This window comes from Ammodytes marinus, assembly GCF_949987685.1.
Source record: "Ammodytes marinus genome assembly, chromosome: 11".
NCBI lineage: Eukaryota > Metazoa > Chordata > Actinopteri > Uranoscopiformes > Ammodytidae > Ammodytes > Ammodytes marinus.
The window spans coordinates 30,181,354-30,206,075 of NC_137215.1; the positions used below are offsets into that span (position 1 = coordinate 30,181,354).

The following is a 24,722-nucleotide window of genomic DNA, read 5'->3' on the forward strand; positions in this document are numbered from 1 at the left end:
GAGATCCCGGGTTTAAAATACCGGACAAGCCCCTACTTTGTCACAACCTGGCTCGTAAGCTAGGACAAAAGATGGAGATTGAGCGCAAAAAGTTCAAACATGTATTTAATAATCAGACATTTAACCAACTGAAATAAAGACAAAATTAGGTGTGTGAGTGAGCTATTCATATGTCTGCTGATGGGTGAATGCGCTACCGTGTGTGTTGGAAGGTGCAAAAACTCAGCTATTATCTACAAACAAAACAGGAGCTGGGTCGAGAGAGAGCGAGCGAGGGTTGTGACTGCCAGGTTTATATGGGTTTCATCAGGAGACTGGCCGGGTGCTTCCAATTACCCTGATAGGCCCCTCCGTCCAAGATACCTGCAGAGACACAATAAAACAGCAGCAAATAAGGAGACGTAGACATAGAGTAACAGTAAAATACTAAAGAGGCAACCTTTGATGATGTCAGAGAAGTAGGACGTTAGGTTGTGTGGCACGACCCCAAACAGTAGTAGCATGTGCTTGTGTGTGGATAAAGACTCACAGTTTTAATTAAAGAACACAACATGGCGTTAGAATCCCTGTAGACAACTGTGAGGGGTGACAGGCAAGAACGGACAGCCTGTTATCGTTTGGAGCTTGTTGACGCCAGAAATGAGAAGACAATCAGGAGGACATTGGAGATGAGGATAATGCTAACGGAGAAGCTATGACAGCACATAGAGCAGAAGCAGGATATTCAGTACCAAACTCAGGAGTCCTTTGAATTGTTACTCCTTTGAAACAAAGCTACGAGAGTGGGCCAAATATGAATAGGGGAGGTTTAAAAAGGTTCTGCCTGACAAGTAAATTAAATGCCAACTCTGAAGAAAATCCAATTAAAGGTTCAGTAAGCGGAATGGCCAGTTTAACTAACTTCCTGTCAGTGACTGCAGTTAGCAGTCCCCTCCCTCGTCCCCACGTCACCAAATGAATGCATTGCGGTCTTCAAGCAGCGAGTTATCTAGCAACATCTCAGATCCGTAAGTGCGTTAAAACATGAAAAAACCATCAAAACAGATATTGGGAAGGATTTTTACCTGCTCCGCCATTGTAGGCGAATAAACATTCACCCATCTGTCCTCTGCATGTGCACCGGCACCGGTGAGAAGGGTGTCGGTTTGTAGCGTTTTCTCTTCTGATTGGTTATCAGTAGTACCTTCATGTATAGAAGAACCGCAAAGAGCCTCTGATGCCATCACAATAACCGTGATCTTGGAAGAAACTGGGAGCTGACCTGTTCAAACCGGGCAGCAAGTACCACTGTCTATGCTGGTGGTGGACTACGCATCAAGATATGTGGACGCTGCTCCACTGACTCCTACAAAGTCAAAAGTAGTACACCACCTTAAATCAACATTCCCACGTCAGGTCATCTCTGAGACATTAGTGACAGACAATGGGCCCCAATTCTCCAGAACCAAGTAATGGAGAGGCTGGCCGTGCTGTTAAGACTGTGAAATCCAACGACCCCTACCTCGCTTTGCTAGCGTACAGAGCTACCCCACTGCAAAACGTAAAAAACAGCCCAGCCCATGTAAAACCTTGTTTAAGGAGACAATCATTTTTGTTTACATGTATCTTGGGTAAAAGATAAAAACGTATCACATACAGCCATATTTGAAGTCTTCAGATTGACCTCCCTCCCTCAAGCCTTTTTCCTACACTGGTTCAAACATGCTTGTTCTTGCTGAAAGGGAGTCTCTGTGGCTGACTGAATGAATGAACTCTCTGCCTGGCTTTTACATTGCATCATCTATGATTACACATCGTGGTGTTGCCATGTCTTTCCCCACACGTTTGGCAAAGGGCTCCCAGTCTCCACCCTCTTTCCCAGGGAAGCTGTTACACAGTGAGGCCTCTGAGTTCTGCTTACCATCACCCGCCTTCAGGATACAAATTCAGCAGCATGGGTCCACCGCCCAGATCGCTCTCACACGTATGTTACCAGAAAACAAAAAAACACACATTTTTCCATTCCAATGGAGGAAAGACATTTTGGTGAACAATTGTGTGGAACTTTCTCACGCAACCAAAATGAGCACACATTACATCATTGATCAGATGTAGTAAGATGTAACAAATCATCATCATCATCATCATCATCATCATCTGTGAAGTTAGGCTCATGTGGGATCAATTTCTCTTTGAGCCATGATGCATACACTTTTGCCAACTGTGTGGCCGTGTGGTGGTGGAAAGTGGCACACAATCCAAGATGCAAAAACTTGCAAAGAGCTATAGGTTGACATTTTGGCTTGGTTGCTGTTATCTGATCAAAGCACACCACAAAGAACCCAGATGTGTTAATGCATCGGCGTGCGTCAAAACCCAATAATTGAAAATGTCCCAATGCATTCAGGACTTTATGAAATAATTAAAGAAGGATGAATGATCCTAACCATAACTCAGTCCAGTGTGCAAGTAGTGCACCTGGCCCCTGTAATTGGTCTTTTAAATGTGTAGGCTAAAAATGAACTGAGTAAATGTGACAAGACAAGCATTGTTTCTGGTGAGTCCATTATTTCCTGTGTGCACAAGATGTCTAGGGTCCTGGGAAGTTCTTTTTTTAAAATAATTTCTTATATGAGAGAAACCCCTAAATACCTGGGTTGACTGTGCGTTCATCACATACCCAAAGAATAATTCTGTCCCTCATCTGATCAGTACTTTAAATGTATCTGTAACCATTTAATTATACAAGGATGTAGTCTATAAATACCTTGGGATGTTCCCAAAACATGTCTGCTAGTGAAGATGACCATTACTTCTCCACATTACAGCAACTACATAACCAGGTGAAGGAAATGAACTGCTGACCCCAGGTCTGCCCGTGAGACCTCAGTAGAACTATGGGCTCATTCTTGTTGGTAAGCAGACACTCTGATAAACATTGGAGGTGAGACGCTGCTCCCTGAAGCCCTTTGCTTTTCATTTACAACTATCTTGACAACTATTGGGATGTCTTACAATGAATTTTGATACAGACATGCAAGGTATCGATGGGACCAATCCCTGTCTCTTTGTTGATGTCCTTTCTTCTAGCATCACCAAGAGGTCAGTTTTCACATGCTGTGTTTGTTTCATGTTAACTACTTTTGTGTATGAATTACTTTGGCTTTAACAAATACTCAGATGTATTGTAAAAACATGTTGTGCTATTTATCACAGACTACATTATAACAATTTAACAAGGACATTTGTTTTTAAACCATTTTTAGCTAGTTGCCCCAAAAAACATTGGTTGTGTTCCCAGTCAAAAGGGACTGGTATGGTTTCATCAGGTAAGTAAGGAGTTTGTCCCAAAACCACATTAAAAACTTCAAAATTATACTACAAAATTGATGTCTGATAGATAGATAGATAGATAGATAGATAGATAGATAGATAGATAGATAGATAGATAGATAGATAGATAGATAGATAGATAGATAGATAGATAGATAGATAGATAGAAATAATCATACGAATTGTATAATATAATTGTTATTAATATAGCAGGATTCATTTGGAGCAAGGCCTACAGAGCTTAATGTACCTGAGCTGTGAGAAAAGGCCTATATGCTATTGAAACAATGTTGCTATTGTTTGTAAGAATTTCCAACAGAGTAGTGTGTCCTGGGGGTTACACTTTTCTTTTCAATAAAAAATGTTAAATTTGAATTTTCAACTCTCCTCATTTTTAGAAGCAGTTAGTTTTTTTTCTGACTCAAACTATATAAGAGTGAGTGGACTGTGTTCATAGTTGAGATACTGTAAGTGCAGTGCACATAAGGAGTTCATATACCACAATTGTGCAATTCAGACATACATATATCTGGTTTTAAACCAACGCACCTGTCAGACAGACAAATGCATGCACTCCAAAACAGATGTGTGTTTGCTGATATTCACTTTTCTTCCTTGGAACATGTCCATTTGCTTGACACACTTTAGAGACACAGGAGCTGCACTGAGTCTGGTGCAACTATCTGAGAGTTTCTAGAACCATATTCTCTACTCATGAAACGTATGTAGTTTGGTCATTTACCACAAACACACACCAACCATTGATGTTTATTTTTATTTTATAAAAGGTAGTAAGCACCCTGTAGAGCTGATTATGTAATGGTCAATAGTGTAAAACAAAATGACCCCACTCGAAGGATTTTAATGGCTCCTCAATACCATTCAGGGATTTGGCTGTAATACTTAACAGTATGAAAAGTCACATTAAACCATGTGCAACACACACAGACAATAGTACTTATTTTGTCAACTCAAATGACTGGTCAACAAGCAAGCTAGCTTGAAATACGTATGTATGTTAAGTCGCACTAACTTAAATTCACAATTCAACTGTTTGCATCTCCTCTCTCTGTTTACCAAATTTGCAAAAGACAAGAGTCAACAAACAGTCCTTCCTTGAGGAAGGGGGTATAGAGGGTTTGAATCAAGGTCCAAAGTGTTGGAGATTTGCAGTTCCTAGATGTCTCTTGAAATGACATTGTGCATGTGTCAATCATCTCTATTTGGGAATATTTTTACTTAGGTGGATGAAGACAAGGGAAACGAGTCCCGCGCTATGATTGGTTCAAATCTTCTTCTTGTGCTTTGCAGTAGGCTACACGCCCACTGATGTACGACTTGAGTATACTGCTCAGTCAAACTCACCAGACGTCACCAGTTTTCTGTGTATTTCAGCTGGAGGGAAACATTGCACCAGCAGCGTATCCTCTTATGTCAAAATGTGTAAGCTGCTTAATGTGTACAGGGTGGCAGGTCTGCCACTGGGGGAGCTCACAGTGACTTGAGTCAGTCAATAGTTTTTTATTCATGCCTTTAAGGATAGTCTTTTGACATGGTAACTAAGGATTGAACTTGAGCTGGGCTCCGGTCTGACCATGGTCCTCTTTCATTCTGCAAATTTAAAGTGGGTAAGATGGTTAAAAGAGTTCATTATATATATTTTTGATTTCTTTTGGAAAAACTAAATGAGTTTTGTTTGTAAGTTCAAGCTAATTAAGCTTTATAAAGCACTTGATTTTCAGTTGCTTGTCACTTGTTGATTTAAAAATGTCCCTCTCAACCACCTATGTGCTTTCACCAACCAACCAAACAAACCAAGTACCAAAGCACAGTTCTTTCTGAACAACATGCTACATTTAGTCACAGATTCACCAGATGCAAATCCATTGTTTTTCCTTACATGATACATTTTGAGATACAATTAGGACTGATCTACGCCAAGCTCTGCAGACCATTCCTATGGTACATTTATTCCACAGAAAATGTTTATTATAAACCAAGGTATATGTATGGAGACTATTTGACTAGAAAAAAACTGCCAAATCGTTGGCAGTTGCCCCCAAAGTAAAAGAAAGACTTTAGAAAACTCTCACATCTATTTATACACCACTGGGGGTTTGTTACGAATTATATTCAGATTGGAATTTAAACCGTAGACCTACACTCTCCACCATTTTTCTTTTTACATTTAAGCAACATTTTTTGGAATGACATCCACGTCAGCTTATCTTTGAAGATTGATAGTGTCCCCCCTGCATTTGACGTTTTTCCACATTCAATTATTTAGGTGTGTGGGCGGGGGCTTTGGTCCAAGTCCCTTGACACCCTTGGGCCCCAAGAAACACTCAGTTTGAACGTTCCTGGGGTTAGTGTGCGGAGCCCCCCACCCTTATGACGTCACGTCTGGAGGCTGGCTGCTCGCGCTGCTGCTGACACTATTCACCTCCAACAGAGAAACTTTCCTGGAGTTTTTCTTTTTTCCTTGGCTCTTCTGTCTGCGGACCAAGTCAGATCCTGCTCAGAGGAAGCCAGCAGCAGCAGCTCAGAGGCCCGCCACACAATCCAGGGATATATCCACTTCTACACGCGAGGAAACGTTTTGACTGTAACTGTCCGAGGCTTATTTTATTCCAAACTTCTTTCAAAGTGAAGCCAACGTCTCCCTGGGCTCTTTGGGTGCATTCCTTATACTGGGTTGGAGATCGGCGCGTAGGCTACGGGAATATGCTGAGGAATACTAAAGTTTTTCTTACTCGGAAAGAAGTGGAAGTTGTTTTGTAACGGAGCTGAAAGTAACCAGGAATACCACCCCCCCCCCCCCCTTTTTTTTTTCTCCCCAAGACGCGTTTCTCTCCTTGGTATTCGCTGTGGCTATGGCTTGGATGAGATGGGGCCTTTTATTTTCGTTGGGCTTGTGTCTGTCCCCGGTGTGTGTGTCAGCGCAGCAGCAGCAGCAGAGCCAGAGCGGCTTCAGGAAGCTGTACGTGCTGCAGCCGGGGCCGGGGCTCGGGCCGGCCGGGGCGGACCAAGCGCTGCGTGTCAGCTCCATCTCCACAGCGGCAAGGACGCACACGTACAACGTGGAGATGAGCGGCGGCCAGGTCCGGACCCGCAGGATGGGGAACCCCTCAGCCCCGCAGCAGGTCGCCCGACAGAGCGGTCAGGAGCACGGCCAGCAGCTCATCAAGATGCCCGGGTATGTAAAGTGTGTCTCTGGACCATCATAGGCTACTTCCATGGTCTGGATAGATGGATGGATGAAGTAAACAACTTCCGAACAGCTTTTATCATAAAGATAAATAAGCATTAGACAGGTAAACCTTCAGAAAATGAGCCACAAATGACTCTCCACCAGTAAATGGCATGCTTGGCTACGCTGATACAGTGTTACCATAGCATATCCTGAGTAAGAGTAGAGATACCTTACTAGAAAGACTACTCTGGTACTAGTTAGTAAGTCACCTATTAGGCTACAATACCACTTGAGTAAAAGTACAAAAGCCGGCTGTGTGATTTTAAAAGCTCAAATATGTGTTTAGCTCTCAAAAACATGAACTTCACACCGCCTGAGAGACATGTCTGTAAAAGACGAAACAAGTGATTTGCAGTGGTGGAGGTAGTAGTTTTCAAAAGAACAAATACCAATCTTTAAAAATAGAAAAAATACTCTGGTAGTCATGCATTGATTATCGAAACATTCAATAGCCAATTCATTTTTGTCAATCACGTTATCAATGCATCTGCTAATGTTTCATCTGTGCTTGTAGGCCTACATACTCCTTATACAATATAGTATACAATATTTGATATGTTTTGTGTGCAAACATCTTTATTCATAAAGTAACTAGTAACTTAAATGATCAGATAAATGTATTGGAGTATAAAGTAGAATATATCCCACTGAATTGTAGTGGAGTAGAAGTGTATATATAGTAGCATGAAATACTTAAGTAAAGTTACTTTAGTAAATGTACTTATTTACTTCCACCTCTGCCTGAATGGCTACACTGATCTACAGCGTGATCATTGCCTATTGGCACAGATGTATTTTCACTCATTTAGAATGGCTTAACTCTTTGATTTCTGCTTGAGTGTTTTGAAGCCCACAGAATTTCCCGGTATGGGGCGCTGACTTTTCCCACTAATTGGAGTTGATAGTGTTGACCTGACACAATGTTTAACCCTCTCACCGGGCCGTCTGACCTGTTTAATCAACTGTTTGCTCTTCCATTAAATGGATGCTGCTGATGCCATTGTCTCGTTGCATTAAGGTGGATCATCCTACCATGCATTTACTCAAAACTTAAAGAGGGATGAATGTCAGCCTTAAGTAGTACTAATTGTGTTTCTGTCAAACTCCACTGCTTCACTGTCTAGGTTATATTCCGCTTGCCGGTTCATAGCGTTTGTCAGGGTTCTGTGGTTTTCTCTGTAACATACAATGTGTTCTAAGTGTGGTGAAAGTACAACAGTAGAAAAGGGCTATACTATAAAGTACAGCAACAAATCAGCATACATGACATTACAAGTTGTGATGGGCCAGTACACTCTTTGTATCCCCACACACAGTCTTATTAGAACCTCTAACTCTCTGACCATCCTATTGCATTGCTGCAAATGTTAGGATGGACATGTAACAACTTTGTCATTCTTATTGGTTCAATATGTGTGTGTGTGTGTGTGTGTGTGTGTGTGTGTGTGTGTGTGTGTGTGTGTGTGTGTGTGTGTGTGTGTGTGTGTGTGTGTGTGTGTGTGTGTGTGTGTGTGTGTGTGTGTGTGTGTGTGTGTGTGGTGGTGATTAGACGCGACTCCGTCGTGGCTCCGTCAAAGTGAGCAGTTCAATTGTCCGTTTATCCCAGCAGACATTTTTTTTTTTTTTTTTAAGATATTTTTTTGGGCATTTTTATGCTTTATTTGATATTGCAGAGAGACAGAGGTGAAATGGGGCAGAGAGAGGAGTGACATACAGAGAACGACCGCGGGTGGGAATCGAACCCGGGTCTGCTGCTGGGCCCGGCCCGGGAGGGGGACGCCTTACCCAGCAGACATTTTGACATGTCAAAAAGCACAGGTGTTACTTCTAACATTAATGAGGCTCTGTTCACATCTCTGAGCTAGCGTCTTATTCCTCCCACTTCACTGCCACAGTCCAAAGTGTGTGGCAGCCTAGTGTGTTCCAAACAAATTTGTTAACCAATTTAAATGACACACTATATGCAGTATTAAAATATGTTGATTCAAATTGACAAATGCACTGTTCTTACAAGTTTGTCTCGGCCTAATTGATAATTAAAGATTTAGTCAGCGATTCTGGAGAATGCTTTTTGTCACAATCACTTTTTGTCAAAATCAGTGAATGTCTCCTCACGATCCACTTACCTGTCTGTACTGTGTGTGCATCGAATTTTTTGTTTGTTTACATACCCTTTGTTTAAACCCATTTACAGAGCCTAGACTGTGTATTAACACTGGATTTGTTTATGTATGTGAAGGTAGCGAATCGTGAGGAGATATTCACTGATTTTGACAAAAAAAATATTTTAACAACAAACATTCTCCAGAACCGCAGACTCTGCCTTAAAATGTGGTTGATTGAAAAGTTGGATAGCGTTATACAGGATAAATATCATGGCCAATCAATCTCTTCTGAAGCAGCCTGGCATCATACCTTGGCATTTCAGCCTGGTGTGGTTCTTATATAGAATAGAAATCATATGTAAATGGTTTGGATTTGCGTGTATCTTCTTAAACAGCGTTGGGCTAATGGAGTCATTGGTGTCTACAAGCACAAACACAATATAACACCTCAGGCTTGAATTTAGTAGCTTTGACAAAGTTTTTTTATTTGTCATAACTTGATATGAAGTCACATGGTTTTTTTTGTGACAAATCCTTATTCAAATGAACCCTTGCTCTCTGCGTCGCCACTTAAAGCTCGGGTAGAGGATTTGGGGAGAAAATGGCAGTTGGGATAGAGATTCGAATCCAAATACCTCAACCTCAACCGCTCCACTTGTTCTCTTTGGTCCCTCCCCCAACAGCCAATAAGAACAGAGAATCGGAGCCTCGCTCTGATTGGTCAAAGTGTCAGCTCATGTTAACTTTTTTTTTTTTTTCAAAGATATTTTTTGGGCATTTTTATGCTTTATTGATAGTGTAGAGACAGAGTTGAAATGGGACAGAGAGGGGAGTGACATGCAGAGAACGACCGCGGGCTGGAATTGAACCCGGGTCCGCTGCTGGCCGAGGCCCATGGGGGGGACGCCCTACCAACTGACCTAAGGGCGCCCCCGAGCTCATGTTAACTTTGACCAATCAGAAATCATATACCCCAGCTTTAAGGCTGTCTTCAAGTTTGTTTGCAGATTTTACTCATTTTCTGCCGGAAAACTGCTGTACACATTTTTCAAGGCTCATTTTGTTCATAGTATGGGCAATGGTTATGAATGAGGCCCCCTTGGATCCTGAAACTCACACTGACTGACCTGGTTGAGTTACAGCTTCACATTCTTCAGGCATATTCCCTTTACAGCTGAGAAACAAGGCTCTTGTGCTGTGCATTCTGCATTGGTCAGCCCAGTGGTTACCTCTCTGGAACCCTAGGTGGGGCAGAGAGTGCTATGCTAATGTGGCTATCAGTACATTAATATGTTTTTCGGAGATCAAACAGTGTTTTTATAGCTGTGTCCACATGCTGATATTTCCCCCAAACAACTGTCCTTTTTTTGTCTGTTCTTGAATTGTGCCAATTTGTTATTGTACAGTTTTGAATTTCATAATCAAGTGTTTAGTTTTTCTTCCTTCTTCAGGCTGCTCCCACAAACAGTGCAACTCGGGTATGCCGCACTGTTGCAACACACTATATTCACAGTAATGGCGAGGCATGCCCAAAAGCTGTTCTTCTTTGATAATGCACCTTATTGGACCTTATTAGGGATAAGCCTGAATAAGTCAAAACAGCAGTTCAGGACCTTTTAAATCAAGCAGCGAGCAAATGTAAAGACATCGCTTAAAGACTTAAAGACAGAAAAGTAGAAGCATACTTTAACCATCTTCTCAGTTTTTTCATCATTAAAAAAAACGGATATAAATTGTGCTTGATGCTGGCTATGTACAGCAGTTACGGTGAGACATGGACAGAGCCATACCAGTATATTGCACAGGCTAGTGTGCAGTGCGAGAACTTACAAAGTGATAACATTTTCTGCAAGTAGTTTAATTTACATTATTCCAGTGGTAACCAAATATTGTCATTCATAGTTGAGAGCATTTCAACCAAATTAAAGGAGAAACATGGGACGTACGATGCAGTTTTTGATTAGATCCAATGTAGAATACAGACCTCCAAAACATAAACCTTCAAAATAGAATCAGTTTATCCTCTAATCAAAGTGTGATTTTTTTCCGGTGCAGAGGCATTCAAAATAAATCAGGAATTTATCAACTTAACTTTTGTTGATTCTAATAATATAGATCATCTACATACAGTATCTGTTTCTTTTATTAGACCCTGCTTATTGGTAATCTTTTAAAACTCCCCAGTTTGCAACACAGGCTTTCTTTTCAAGTGGAATGCGCCTTTAAAACAGGCGTTTCCTTCTCACCAAAATCATCCAACACATGAAAAAAAATAACAGGGCTCCTAATTGGTTGCTAGATTATTATGTTTCTCAATCAGATATGTGTGTCTATTAGGTGCGATGGTCATCCTACTTTGAGGGCCCCCTGTCTCCTGTCACATAGGTTAACATGTAGGGAGAAAATCCTTCAATTTAAAAATGATTAGGTCATAAAGTGATTGTTTTCTGACTCAGTGCCCCCACCTAAACTCACTCTTGAACAAAATTCATCTTCATTCTGTGTCTAAAAACTGCTGTCAATAGGTTTCAGGAAGCAGTGAGTCATCCTCATATAATCTCTTTGCTGATGTGAGTCATGAGTTCCCAGGTTGGTTCTAGCAAACCTGACTCAAATCATGTCTCTTTGGACCTTTTCCCAAACCAAAGCCCTCTAGTAAAAAAAACAAGCTCAGGAGACTCAGGTTTGCTTTGCAAGGCTAACAAACTTACCATAATAAACACTTCACCTCAGCACATTTTAGTATCAAAAGACCAAACCACATCACATGAACTCTTGTGTTTAGTGACGTGAGTTGTCTCAAACCCTCTGAACCTGGACAACATTTTAGCGTTACAGACCTTAAATCAAAGTTGACATGCGCCTATTCCCTTTCTTGCATATATTTTCAGCAATGACCAACGGTAACACAACACGTGATGTGCCTTTTTTCTAGTCAGGAGTAGAAAAAGGTTTATGTTGACATGTGAGTAAAAAAGATAACTGTCAGTCATCATGTACAGTCTATTTGAATTGTTTGGTCTTGGCCAGAGAAAACCTGAAAGTTTGGGTTCTGGCAAATCTTGATGCCAGAAGTGATGGAAAGAGGGAGGGAGCGAAGGGCTTCCACCAATCAACTTATGTTTCTTTCTGTTGCCATTGGGTTTAATGTCTGTATCTGAGTGTGTGTGGGTGTGTGTGTGTAGTAGTTGTTTAGTTGTAGTTGTTGTTAATCCAGTCATTAAAAAAACATAATTTAAAAACACATCACATTGTACACTCATTCATCAACAAACAGTGAGTGAAAAGGCTTGAGTCTGACACAAAGCTTACTTATGCCTATCCTATTTTCTTATCAGTTAAATCTACCCACCACAAGAAGACAAAATAACGAAACCAAGATGAGTAATGCAACAAATAAATAATATATTATTCACATTTGTAACCCTCAAAAATAGCATCACGAGGTTAAAAAGCAAAGTAATTAATTGTTCAATTTGTACCACTCAAAAAATAATATCAGAGTCAACAAAAACTAAAATAAAAAATTTGATTTGTAATTTGTGTGTGTGTGTGTGTGTGTGTGTGTGTGTGTGTGTGTGTGTGTGTGTGTGTGTGTGTGTGTGTGTGTGTGTGTGTGTGTGTGTGTGTGTGTGTGTGTGTGTGTGTGTGTGTGTGTGTGTGTGTGTGTGTGTGTGTGTGTGTGTGGTTGTTTCATCGTTCTCTGCTTGCTTTCTATTTGCAGGGTGAATGTCTGTGGTGGACAATGCTGTCATGGATGGAGCCAAGCTCAAGGATCTCAGCGCTGCATAAAGCGTAAGTGTACAGCAGCTACTCCAGCCAGCCTGCACACAAACAGCCAAACCATGCTCTCTACAATGCTTACAACCAAACACTCCTCCATATTTCTCTTTTTCTTTGTGTATGTCTTATAGAAGCATTTGAACATCTGTATGTCCTGGATATAGATATATACAGTATATTTAAAAATGTAAGTTTTGTTCCTATATATTTGAATAATTGTATCAGTATACAGTCATTCAATCACTTTCACTGGAAGCCATTGAAGGTCACATATACAATATGCTTTTCAGATTTAAAATTGTAATATGGTTTCTACTAGAAACATTTTTTTTTGCCTTACGAAGAGCCCAGTCTGCTCTGATTGGCCCTCAGTCTAATCTGGGGGTGTGTCTTATCACAGGTGGAGGTAGTGATAAGTTAGTTTGGTAATTAGGGAATGTGGCCAATGACGTCATAAGGGTTAGAGGAATCTGAGTGGAGTTTTTGAACAAGTTGGAGGTTTGTTTTTGGACACATATTAATGTTCATAAGAATGTACCATCACCTTGGAGTTTGGAAGGTTTGCCCTCCATGATCCCTTTTCTTAAACTGGCCATGTGTTGGGTATCTCTTGCACATTTCTCTCACTATCCCTTTTTTACATACTGTACATAAGCACCTGTCCTGTGGCTGAATCAGCCTTATCCCACCATTGATCTGTCAAATCTACCCCAAGCTCACGCTCCCAAGCATTTTTGCTTTTGACAGTGGAATTGTTCTCCAGAGCCATGAGTTTGTCAAATCTTAGATATTAGTGATTTCTGCTGAGGTCTTAAAGTCAGAAGGTCTTCCCATGGTTGGTTAATAGAGAGGGAGGGATAACATGAAAAAAGAGAAGAGGCACAATGCCTAATTTGAAAGTACATAAATAAAATGGGGTGTAGGTAAATTAAAATCTTTGGACAGGTCTGAAAAAGTAGCAAAAGTGCAGTCTTTATAAAGGTCTCTGAACACTTTAATGACTCGATTTTGCCATAAAATGTAGGAGATATTCCCAACAGATGGGGGGGGGGGGGGAAATAGGTGATTGTTCACTGGGTATCAGAGTGGATGCAGAGGAAAACTTAAAATGGCGCCTAAATTGGAACCAAATCCTCAAAGTAGTTTGCACAATCGGATTCTTTGTGTAAGCAGAAGGATTACTGGGCAATGAAGATGTGAGTAAAGCCGGTAGTGTAGAGGAGAAACAGGACTGGGTCTCAAGCTTACACCATAATAGATCAGGGGAACGACGCCAGTAAGTTAATTTATGCATTTGTGCTGACCAATAATATAGAAGAAAATTTGGTAAGGCGAGACCGCCAGATGTACATTTTTGCAATAATGACTTTCTTATCCTGGCCGTCTTACCCCCCCCACAAGGAGGAAGTAATAGTACCATCCAAAGACTTGGATGGAAGATATGCTCAAAACCAATCTTGGTTAGTTTTGATGCTATAACGTAGCTATGTTGTGGCAGTTTAGTCCACTTAACTAAATTTGAGGTCAGTGTTTGCAAAAGTCTTTAAAAAAGGAGAACTTGAAGCCACATTATTTGACAATGTCTTTATTGAATTCAGAAAGCCTTGTTCATGCTGTAGGGAATCTGCCATTAGTATCCAAACTGAAAGGCAAGAGAAAACATAATTAGTGCAAGTTGCTGCAAGCTCTCGATAGTAATTTGTGCATATCAACATATCTTGTCCATGTCATGGCCACCTGCTCGGCAGAGTTGGCTCTTCAAACTGAGCTGGCTGTGTGACTCTTCTATAGTAAGACTCAGGTAAACTAACCTGTGCGTCATCTTGTCTATAGCCAGCCATTGCAGGACCCTTGACAGACTGCCTTGAGGAAAAGCTCAAGGGGGAAGAAACGTCATCACTGTAGGCCATGGTCTGCTGTGCAGGACCATGATGACGTACGTAGTCCCTCACATAATGAACGTCGTGCCAGTTGTCCGACCCCTGCTCATGGCTACTCGTGGATAGAGTGACGATGCCTGGAGGATACTGGCCAGTCAGGAACATATAGTCGTAGGGAAGGTAAAAAGCCTTGCCAGACTGTGGTTGTTGATGGCTGATGACTTTGTGCACAGCCGGCTCTTCCATTTTGGGTGGTGGGTGCATGTAGCCATGCTCCTCTGTCTCCTTCTGGGAGTCGCCAGTCTCAATGATGTTTGCATAAGTGGACAACTCTCCTGCCTGGTACATTGGTCCAGCCGGCTTCATGTGACCAAGTGACATTTTCTCACCTCCAGAGGCAGGACTTGGAGGAGCAACAAGCCATTGGAAGCCTATAAAACAGAAATTCAGAGTAGGTTACTATAATAAACTAATCCAAGGAATTACTGTTCAAGCCCATATTTGTTATCATAAACATAGACTGAGGTCAAACTTGAAAAAAATGCATTACCTGGTGGTGAAGAGCTTGGCATATTTGAAGCTGTGAGGGAACACTGTAAGACATACCTCCAGGAGAAGGGTAGCCAGAAGATGCAGCTTGTTCAGAGCCAACATCAGGATAGGTGTAACTGCCACCATAGAAGTCACTGGGATTGTATCCTGGGTACAGAAATTCAGAGTATGTAACTGTGAAATTCATCCCAGGAATAAGTTCATGCATATATATATATTTTTTAAAGATATATTTTTGGGCATTTTTATGCTTTATTGATAGTGCAGAGAGACAGAGGTGAAATGGGGCAGAGAGGGGAGTGACATGCAGAGAACGACCGCGGGTGGGAATCGAACCCAGGTCTGCTGCTGGGCCTGGCCCGGGAGGGGGACGCCCTACCAACTGAGCTAAAGGCGCCCCCTTCATGCATATATTTGATACCCTTAAGGCATAGAACAATTGCCTGACGTCAAACTTTTTATTCAAAAAGCAAACTAAAAAGCAGTACCTGGTTGTGCAGAGCTGGTATGGCTTGGCATCTTTGAACCCGAATAGCTGTAGGGAGCAATGTAAGGCATATCTCCAGGAGAAGGGTAGCCAGAAGGTACGGCTTGTTTAGAGCCAAAATCAGATTTGGCATAACCACCAACATATGAATCACTTGGATTAGATCCTGGGTACAAAAGAATGCAAGTTTAATCAGGGAAGAAGTAGTGATGTTAGGTCCGACACGAAAGCACCGAAGCCTGTATCGCGCAAAGGGGGCGTGTCCAGATGAAGTCTGTCTCGAGGCCTGTATCGTTTGTCACAGCACCACGTGACTAAAGACAAACAAAGCCCCGTTTTCTGAAATCATGCGACTGCCTCACTTTATATACCATCTATGCTCGCTACGTGAAATAAGAGAGCCACTACCGTAACGTAACATACCAGCAGATGTCAGTATTCCTAAATGAGCTGTTAATGGGGCTTTGTTGATCAGGCTTTCTGGTGAAGCGTTTGGCCAGAAAGATTCGACACATTCACGGGGCTTCATCTCACCAACACTAGGAAGAAGTCAACAGAAACATGTTTAACTTGATTGGATGAAACATTACCTTGTTCAACAGGGAAGCAGCATACATCCACAATCAGCAAAGCAAAGAGGGAGGCCCTGAAACAATTTCAAAGAAGAAAAAAGTGTCAACAATAGTTTCCCAAACACCAACCAAAAGGCATCTTAAAGCATGACAGCTACTCACCCTGAAAAGAATTGTGCAGTCTTCATTGTGAAGGGCAACACTGATAAACATGCCAAATGTGATGGGTTATAAATGTTGCCAGAGACCAGCCATGACCAATCAGAGCTTAATGAGTTAACAATGGGCAGCTGCTGGTGTATGACTCAGTAGGTGGCTCAAATCACAGCAATTACTAAGGCCAAAATTTGTATTGCCATGTTAAATGTATGCCACACCAGTGCAAAAGCTATGCACTGATGAAGACCTTGACTTATGAAATCATGATTTTTGTCGCAAAGACATTTCCTCATTTGTTTTTGTCTCTGATGATGGTGGTGGATATCCCTATATCAATTCATACCAAAATAAAATTGAGATCTGGTTAAAATGTTGAATCGTTTCACAAGATGAAGGGGATTAAGGGGACTTTCACACCTAACAATCCATACCAACATCTGAAATAGGAACTTTTTTTTTTTTTTCATTTATTTATTGGATTTTTAATTTTTAATGGCAACAAGAACAAACACAAGGAACAACTGTCTTGAGTTCAAATGAAATCAAAATACATCATAAAAAAATGGGTTTTCATACAAAAATGTTTAGAAACATAAATGGAAAAAAAAAAAAGCAAGCATCGACTAAATAAAGTCAGGAACACAAAAAAACAGGTAAAAGAAAGTATACAGGACCCGGCAGGGTTGTCCTCTGAGCCGGCTCCTTTTTGCCCTTTTTAGTCAGTTTTCTGGCTATAAACTTAACCTGAGTAAGAGCGAACTCTTTCCGATTAATAAAGAAGCTCTTAAACTTGATTATACAGCTCTCCCACTCAAAGTGGTGACAGATCAGCTGAGTTACCTTGGGGTATGTTTTACCAGAAATTTTAAAAACCTATTTAAATCGAACTTCCTCAAATTATTGGATCAGGCGAAGCAAATAATATCGAAGTGGTCTCCTCTGGCTTTCTCTCTTATAGGTAGAATAAATTCAATCAAAATGACATTACTCCCAAAGTTCCTATATCTATTCCAATGTCTCCCCATCTTTCTCCCCAACTCCTTTTTTCAGGCCCTTGACTCTTTAATGATAAATTATATTTGGAATGGTAAACACCCTCAGTTACGGAAAGCTTTTCTTCAAAGACCCAAACAAACAGGTGGAATGGCTCTCCCTAATTTCCAATACTATTACTGGGCTGCTAATATCCGTTCTTTAGTGTATTGGGTGCATTTTCACCTTGACGACTCAGCCCCAGTCTGGGTAACAATGGAGTCCAGCGCTATTAGCCCATTGTCCCTATCTGCCCTCTTAAGCGCCACACTTCCACTCTCTTCGGCTATTCCCAACAGTAGTCCCGTGATTAAGCACTCCCTTCGAATTTGGACCCAATTTAAGAAGAATTTTGGAATGCAGAATTTTTCACTTTTCAGCCCAATTGCAGCTAATCATTTGTTTACTCCCTCGACGGTGGATGGTGCATTCAAGATCTGGCATAAAAAAGGCTTAAAATGCATCGGTGATTTATTTATTAATGATCTATTTGCTAGTTTTTCTCAATTGACAAAACACTTCGGTATCGAAAAGACTAATTTTTTCCGATTTCTGCAAATCAGGCATTTTACGCAGAAGTTAATTCCCCAATTCCCTTATAAACCGCCAGCCAATCATGTCGATTTGTTTCTTTCTGTAAACCCCACATTAAAAGGCTCAATTTCTGTGTTTTTCAACCTTATTTCGAAGTTGCATAGCCCCTCATTAGCAGCTATAAGAACCCTGTGGGAGCAGGACCTAGGTTCTGCCTTCACAAATCACATGTGGGATTCAGTCCTGGATCGGATACACTCTACCTCCATCTGCGCCCGACATGCTCTTGTGCAATTTAAAGTAGTACATCGTATCCACATATCTAAAACTAAATTAGCTCGTATGTTCCCCGATGTAGACCTGACCTGTGATAGCTGTAAGAGCGCACCGGCATCACTCTTTCACATGTACTGGTTGTGTCCCACCTTGACTGAGTTCTGGACATCAGTTTTTCAAACAATTTCTGAAGTACTTCAGCATCAAATTGAGCCGAAACCTTTCACTGCAATTTTTGGCATCGCTCCCAATTCAGGCTTGCCTAAAGTGAAGCTGAAGGTACTGGCCTTCACCTCTTTACTTGCTCGTAGGGCTATCTTACTTAAATGGAAAGATCCTGCTCCTCCCTCCCACTCACATTGGATTAGAGACATTATGTCATGTATGAATCTGGAGAAAATTCGTTGCACTACCCAGGGATCTGAGACAAAATTTCATAAAATATGGCGCCCCTTCCTAAACTATTTTAAGAAACCGACCACAATAATTGAAGAGTAGCTAACCCCTCCCCTCTTTTATTTGATTCAATTTTATTTCTTTGTGTTTTTTGTTTCATATTGGTTGTTTGTTTTTGTTTCTTGAAGTGTGTGTTTCTGTTTCGTTTCTGCTATTTTTAACATTATGTATTATTTTGTGTACTAATTTCTTAATGCAGGATTGTTTGTAATTGGGTGTGAGGGTGGGATATGGGTGGGGTATGTTCGGGGGGGAAAAAAAGGGGAAAACATTTATAATCCATTGTACTGCAGTTGCTTTGCTACTCTGTGATTTAATAAAAAAACCTTTGAAAGAAAAGAAAGTATACAAATAAATAAAAATGGGGGGGGGGGGGGTTCAGTCTTGGGCCAGGGTTGATAAATAATTTAAATAAGTTATAAAAGAATCCCATTTTCTTTCAAATTTAATAGCACAGACTTTCACCGTTAATTAAATTTTCTCGAATTTAAAAGAAAACATAACATCTTGGAGCCAGATTTGAATTGATGGGGGATTAGGGGATTTCCACATGAGTAAAATACTCAGACGCACAGTAGACATGCAGAAGACGCGCAGTAGAGGTAGGATGTAAGTGGAATAATGTTAGTAAATAATGAACAGTAATGTAACAGACTGCTCTGTCAGACTGTGGCGGTGAAGACGGCCCTTCAGAATGTACTGAGGCCTGTTTCAGGTAGCTTGTTTTACATACTCTGAGTTTAATCCTGCGCTATGAGTTGGTCAACTCAGAGCGCAGGGTTGACGAGCAACTCTGGGTTTTCGGTTTCAGAACAGTGGATCAGCGTTGGGTAAATCAACTCTGAGCGTGTTCACTCTGGGTTGAGCGTGTGCGTAAAAGCCATCGTCAATGGATCGCTGAAAACATGATTCACCATGGAAACAGACGAAACAAATGCTTGATCCTCCCACTTCTCCACTTCTCAAAAAAGAAAAAAAAAATCTCCGCTCCTCCCACTAGAGTTAGAAATATTAACGAATGAGCTTATGGTATGGAGAAGAATTAACGGGTATATTGTCTCATAACTCTGATCTAATCTCCTCGGCAATTCAGAAAAAAACAGAGCAAACATTTTTTTGTCAAGAGAATAATTTCGCTTCCGTATGAGAAGCCATAGTCTATTTAAAAAAGTTACACATATCAGCAGTAAAGTATAAAGCTGGCGCGGCACAGCATTACTGACAGTGTTTTATATTCGCTGTATAATATGTTGGCAAGCTATAGCCTAATACTGTGCAGTAAACAGACACATTAGGTGACAGTTTCCATTGAAGAGCCGGTTTGATTTATTACCAGATCCATTTTCCTCAAGTGATCACAGTTTAAATTATTATATAATTTTTATATTCATATTAGGCTATTTAACGAGGCTCGTCTGTGACTTTAGGATCGCACAAGTGAACAGTAACGATCGCGTGCAGCCGCAGCGTTACATGAATCCACCTGACATAAATCTGTTCAGTGGCACAGACGTTAAAAAGCATACAATACAAATAGGTGTATTAATCGGAATGTAGAGCATGTCACGATGTGTAAGGTGGCCGCCTATATGAACGGCTGAGAACAAGGCTACTGATCAGATAAATGATCGGTCAAACGTAAAATCATCAGGAAATGATAAAAACATCCCGATGGAGATTTCTATGGAGTGATTTTGCTTCAAACTGTACAGGGACGCGTGTGACAGTGACACTCTTTCTTCAGTCGGAGCTGCAGCGTAAAGTGAAAACAAACTCAGGGTAGGTCTAACCACCTCCCGAGCAGGTTAGACCCACGGCGTATGTTGCCGCAGTAACTGACTCTCGGTTGCGCTGAACCTGCTACCTGAAACGGAAAACCCAGAGTTTCCACTAACTCAGAGCGAACAAACTCTGGGTTGCCTCAAAACCAGCTACCTGAAACAGGCCTCTGATCCTTCAGTAAACTCATTGATGTTCACGGATAATAACAAACGATTGGATTTAACTTAAGCGCCTGAAGTAAGTTTTTCTTCTCCTGATGTCTGGGGCTCACCTTTAACGGAAGGTGAGGGCCTCCTATCTGTGGAGGATCTCAGAGCAGGGTAGCTCTTTGTTCTTGTCCCAGGACACACTGAAAGGATTACATTTATCATCTATAGCCTATTGTTAGACCTTGGGCTCCACCAGAAAAGCGCTGTAGTAAATGGCTGTGTGTTTGGCTTACCGTGCTTGGTTGTAGGGTGCCACTGCAAACCCGTACCTGGATAAGCAGTGGAATATAGTGGTGGTGGGGATTTAAGACCATCTGTGGTCTATGGGTGTACGTCTGTCTGTGAGGGGTTGATGAGATACTGTGGAATACAGTAACTGCACTACCATTACACGTGTTGGGGAAAGTCATGGTCCTCAGAGGAAGAATCCTAGTGATTTTGCTGTAAATTTTTTTGAACAATATCATGATCCAGTCACGACTTGAAGGCTATGCCCCCCTTTACATCTTAGCACCACTCTCAGGCCATTTGACTGCTTCCATCCTCATCAGAGTTTACACTTTAGGTTTGCTCTTGTTGCGAGAAGTGTTTGGGTTTATAGCCATTAGGAGCACTTATTAGCTCAACACTTGAAGTCAGGCAATGTGGGTGTAGAGAGTACTCTTATACAGGCAGAGGAAACACTTTGGAAATCCCTCGCACATTAAGCAATTGGGGACATTCCTCTAGTTCCAAGGCTTTGACAGTCTTTCATCTGTCCCTCCTGCCAAATATATGCTTATTTTGATAACTTAGACCAAAGAAGACTACGCCAAGAGTTGACCCAGCTAAGCCTAAGAAGTGCATTGTGGGTGAAAAAAAGCAGTGTGTTTTCTACTATTTTGCCTTGATATTTCCTGTTGATAGTCAAGATTTGTTTTTGGATGTGGGTGTCTCTTTTCTAAGATACATGAGTACTTATGGCAGTTACTATGATCTATTAGTACACAGCTCCAATTGAAATTGCGGGATATGTTGTTTACTATTGTGGGAAATGCCACACTGTTGAGTTGACCACATGATGTGCAGTACATTTGAACAAAGTTATGTTATTACAAATGCTAGTATCATTTTGTTACCTCTGTAATAGAAGTTCTGGCTCTCTAAAAGTCGCCATCCACACAATATTGCTCACAGAGTTGCTGACTCTGGACCCTTTGGATTTAGGCTGTGTTGTGGTTGCATGTACATTTATGGAGATGTTTGGTGTATTCCATCGAGTCAACCTGTCGATGGATTGATACATGTAACACTATGGTGCTCGCTCACTACTACTCCACTCCCCCCTTACAAACAATTCATGCTGTCAAATGTGGTAACCATGTCAATAAAAAAAAATCCGGCACTGCCACTAACCCATTGAAAAACTTATCCAATTCATTAGAAATGATCAGGAAACATTCCAGTGCCTGCTCCAAACTGGATGAAGTTAAATGTTGGTGGATTATTGAATTCCAGGATAGAATAGGGCTTTGTCAAAAAGCCAAAAGTGGAGACATCAGGATTATACCATAGACAAGATATCTTTGCAAATTTGTTAAATAGCTCAATTGTTTACTTTAACAGAAATACTGGCATATGGACTGCAGCTTCCGGCGGTCGTCAGCAGGGCTAGTTACAAGATTATGCTCCGGGGACCCCTTGAACAGGTTAAACTGGCATTGTACACCAGGTTGAATGGCAAACGGCATTCACCAAATTGGTTGTTTGTCTCTAGAGGAATACATCATTGCAGTTGAGAGACAGCGTTGATTCATTTTGTTATTGTGAATAACTAGGATGTTTAATATGATAGGGTTTGAATGGCATCATTGCTTGCCAGTGGAAAGATAAGTGTGATGATTGAGGCCCCTACATTCACACAAGACAAGTCTTATCACAGCTAATCTAAACTCTTCAGAGGGGCCGGGAGTGACTCAGATAATGTGGAATTCAATACCTCATATATGGATGTCATATCGTTCCACCTCTACCTACCTACTTGTGAATTCAGTTGAACATCTGTCCAAGCCACATGCAAGGAGGTTAGAACAGGCTGTTGCAGTTACCCGTAAAGTGCGAGCCATTTTTTTCTCTCTCTCTCTCCTCACTTTGGAATTTCGAAAGGTCTTGCATCAAAGCGGTGACACAAAGAAAATCATTATGCCTCCCAAGTTTCTCTCCGTCTCATTTTGGATCCCTACCACATGAGCACAGCCCCTAACACACAAACACACACACACACACACACACACACACACACACACACACACACACACACACACACACACACACACACACACACACACACACACACACACACACACACACACACATTTAACTCTTGCAGACCTCAGTGTGGGTGTGGAGGAGTTCCCCCCGAGCAACAGGCCCAGCTTGGTTTGATGATGAAAAGTCCAAGGAAAATCAGCTTGACTGATCTATTTCATGTCCCCATTTTACAAGTAAATTACCGTCACTTAGTTTGTCACCATTGTCACAGAATGAAGTTCCTATGTAGCTGACCTCAGTCGGAGAGAGAGAGAGAAAAGTATTTGCAGAACAGATGGCAGCCTCAGCTCCAGGCCAGAGAGGGCTGGGGGGAAATGAAAACTATTTACGCTACTCACAAAAGAAAGCAAAAAAAAAAGCTTTTCCAAAAGTGGAAGATGAACCGGGGGGCTATTTCAGAATGCTAACATAACGTAGATCTGCTGGGTTTGGGGTTGGGAAATGCCTTTATGGAAGCAGGGTATAATTCAACTGATAATGGTGTGTTGAAAGAAGGGTAGACATATTTTTGGGACTTAAATTGCGTGTGCACTGCAGAATATATATTATGCTGTGAATGTCCTGAGTTTTGAGCATTTGCAAGCTTTTTTTTAGCCTGGAAATCCAGACCTGCCGCTGGCAAATTTAAACTTGATCAGCCTGTTGGTCTGGACAAGATCCATTGGAGCTCATTAACTATGTCATAAAATTCCGACCTGCCGGATGACGACAGTGCTGTTCATGCGCCGTCAAAGCCGTTATAGTAAAAAACAAAGATGGCTGCGGAAATGTTGTTTGAGTTTGAAACGGCTTTGGCCTCGACAACGATTAGGAAGACGGCACTCAAATTTTTCATTAGCAAGAAAAAAGAATTTTCGGTTTTGGCAAAAGTTTAATTTACCAGTTAACCCCGCTGTACGCCAAACGAATGGGGCTTAATATGTCACCTTGTTCATTGCCCTGATTGGTCGTAGACTCTTCGTGCTATCCAATTGCGAGCAGTGGTTTATGAGATGCACGGGTAGGTGCATCTCATTAATTACATGAAATCAATAAAAAAGGGATTTTAAATACAGAAATATCGGCTCTCTATAAAGTATAATTATGCATATGTACTCAGTACTTGGTTTGGGCCCCTTTTGCATGAATTCTTGCCTCAATTCCAATTCATTTTCCATAATATTCTAATAATATGAGTTTCACCTGTATATATGGCAATTATACACAGCCTAGGCTTTGTAAACAGGCATGTTGCTATCTATATTGGCGCCCTTTGTTTACATACTCTGTGTGTTAACATCAGATATTTTTTTAGCACACGTATAGTACTGATAGGTAGCGGATCACGAGGAGATATTCACTGATTTTGACAACTTGATTTGAACAACAAGGATTCTCCATAAATCACTGACTCCACCTTTAAGGTTGATGAGAAGCCGTCAAAAGACATGTGACGTGGGTTGCAGTCAGTCATGAGACAGGAATGGACTGTACAACTACGTCATATAGTTGGAATTTGGGCTTTAGTGTCTTGACCAGTGACACTTCCACATGTAGGTTGGAGGTGGGGCTCGAACCGCCAACCCTGCGATCAATGGTAGACTGCTGTACCACCTGAAACTCATTACTCACCCAGAGTATTATTTGGACTAAACTTCTAGCAAGAATTAGTTTTGCCATGCAACGTTCTAGTTTGATGTAATACTAAGACTTAAATTGGATTTCAAAAGTGCCTTAAAATGCACATTGCTGACAAAGATATTATCCATACAAACCTAAACTCAAATTGAACGGCAACTTAGGATGTCATTTTTTTTTACAGTGAAATCGCATAGTCTACACACACCTGACTTACACTAATGTTTCCCACAACTTTCCCTGGCACAACTTACCCCACTCTCCCCTATGTTCTAGACTTCAATGATTGCTTTTTACTTTATTGTCTTCTCTGTTTATTGTATGCAACAAAAATCAAGGCAAATTCCCTGTATGTGAAAACTTGCTTACCTGATTCTGATTGAGACACTGGAGGATCCATCAG

The 24,722-nt window shown here is 41.2% G+C and overlaps 1 protein-coding gene across 4 annotated transcripts in view; it reads left to right on the top strand.

The window, feature by feature from the left end:
- The first annotated feature begins 5,801 nt into the window (after positions 1 to 5,801).
- ltbp1 (latent transforming growth factor beta binding protein 1) overlaps positions 5,802 to 24,722 on the top strand; it is a 144,007-nt gene continuing 125,086 nt past the window's right edge. For all 4 annotated transcript variants that reach the window (XM_080036965.1, XM_080036966.1, XM_080036967.1 and 1 more), the window contains exons 1-2: positions 5,802 to 6,508; positions 12,395 to 12,465. In XM_080036965.1, coding sequence (XP_079893091.1) covers positions 6,186 to 6,508; positions 12,395 to 12,465 — 394 coding nt within the window. In that variant the 5' untranslated portion in view covers positions 5,802 to 6,185. The remainder of the gene's footprint in view (positions 6,509 to 12,394; positions 12,466 to 24,722) is intronic.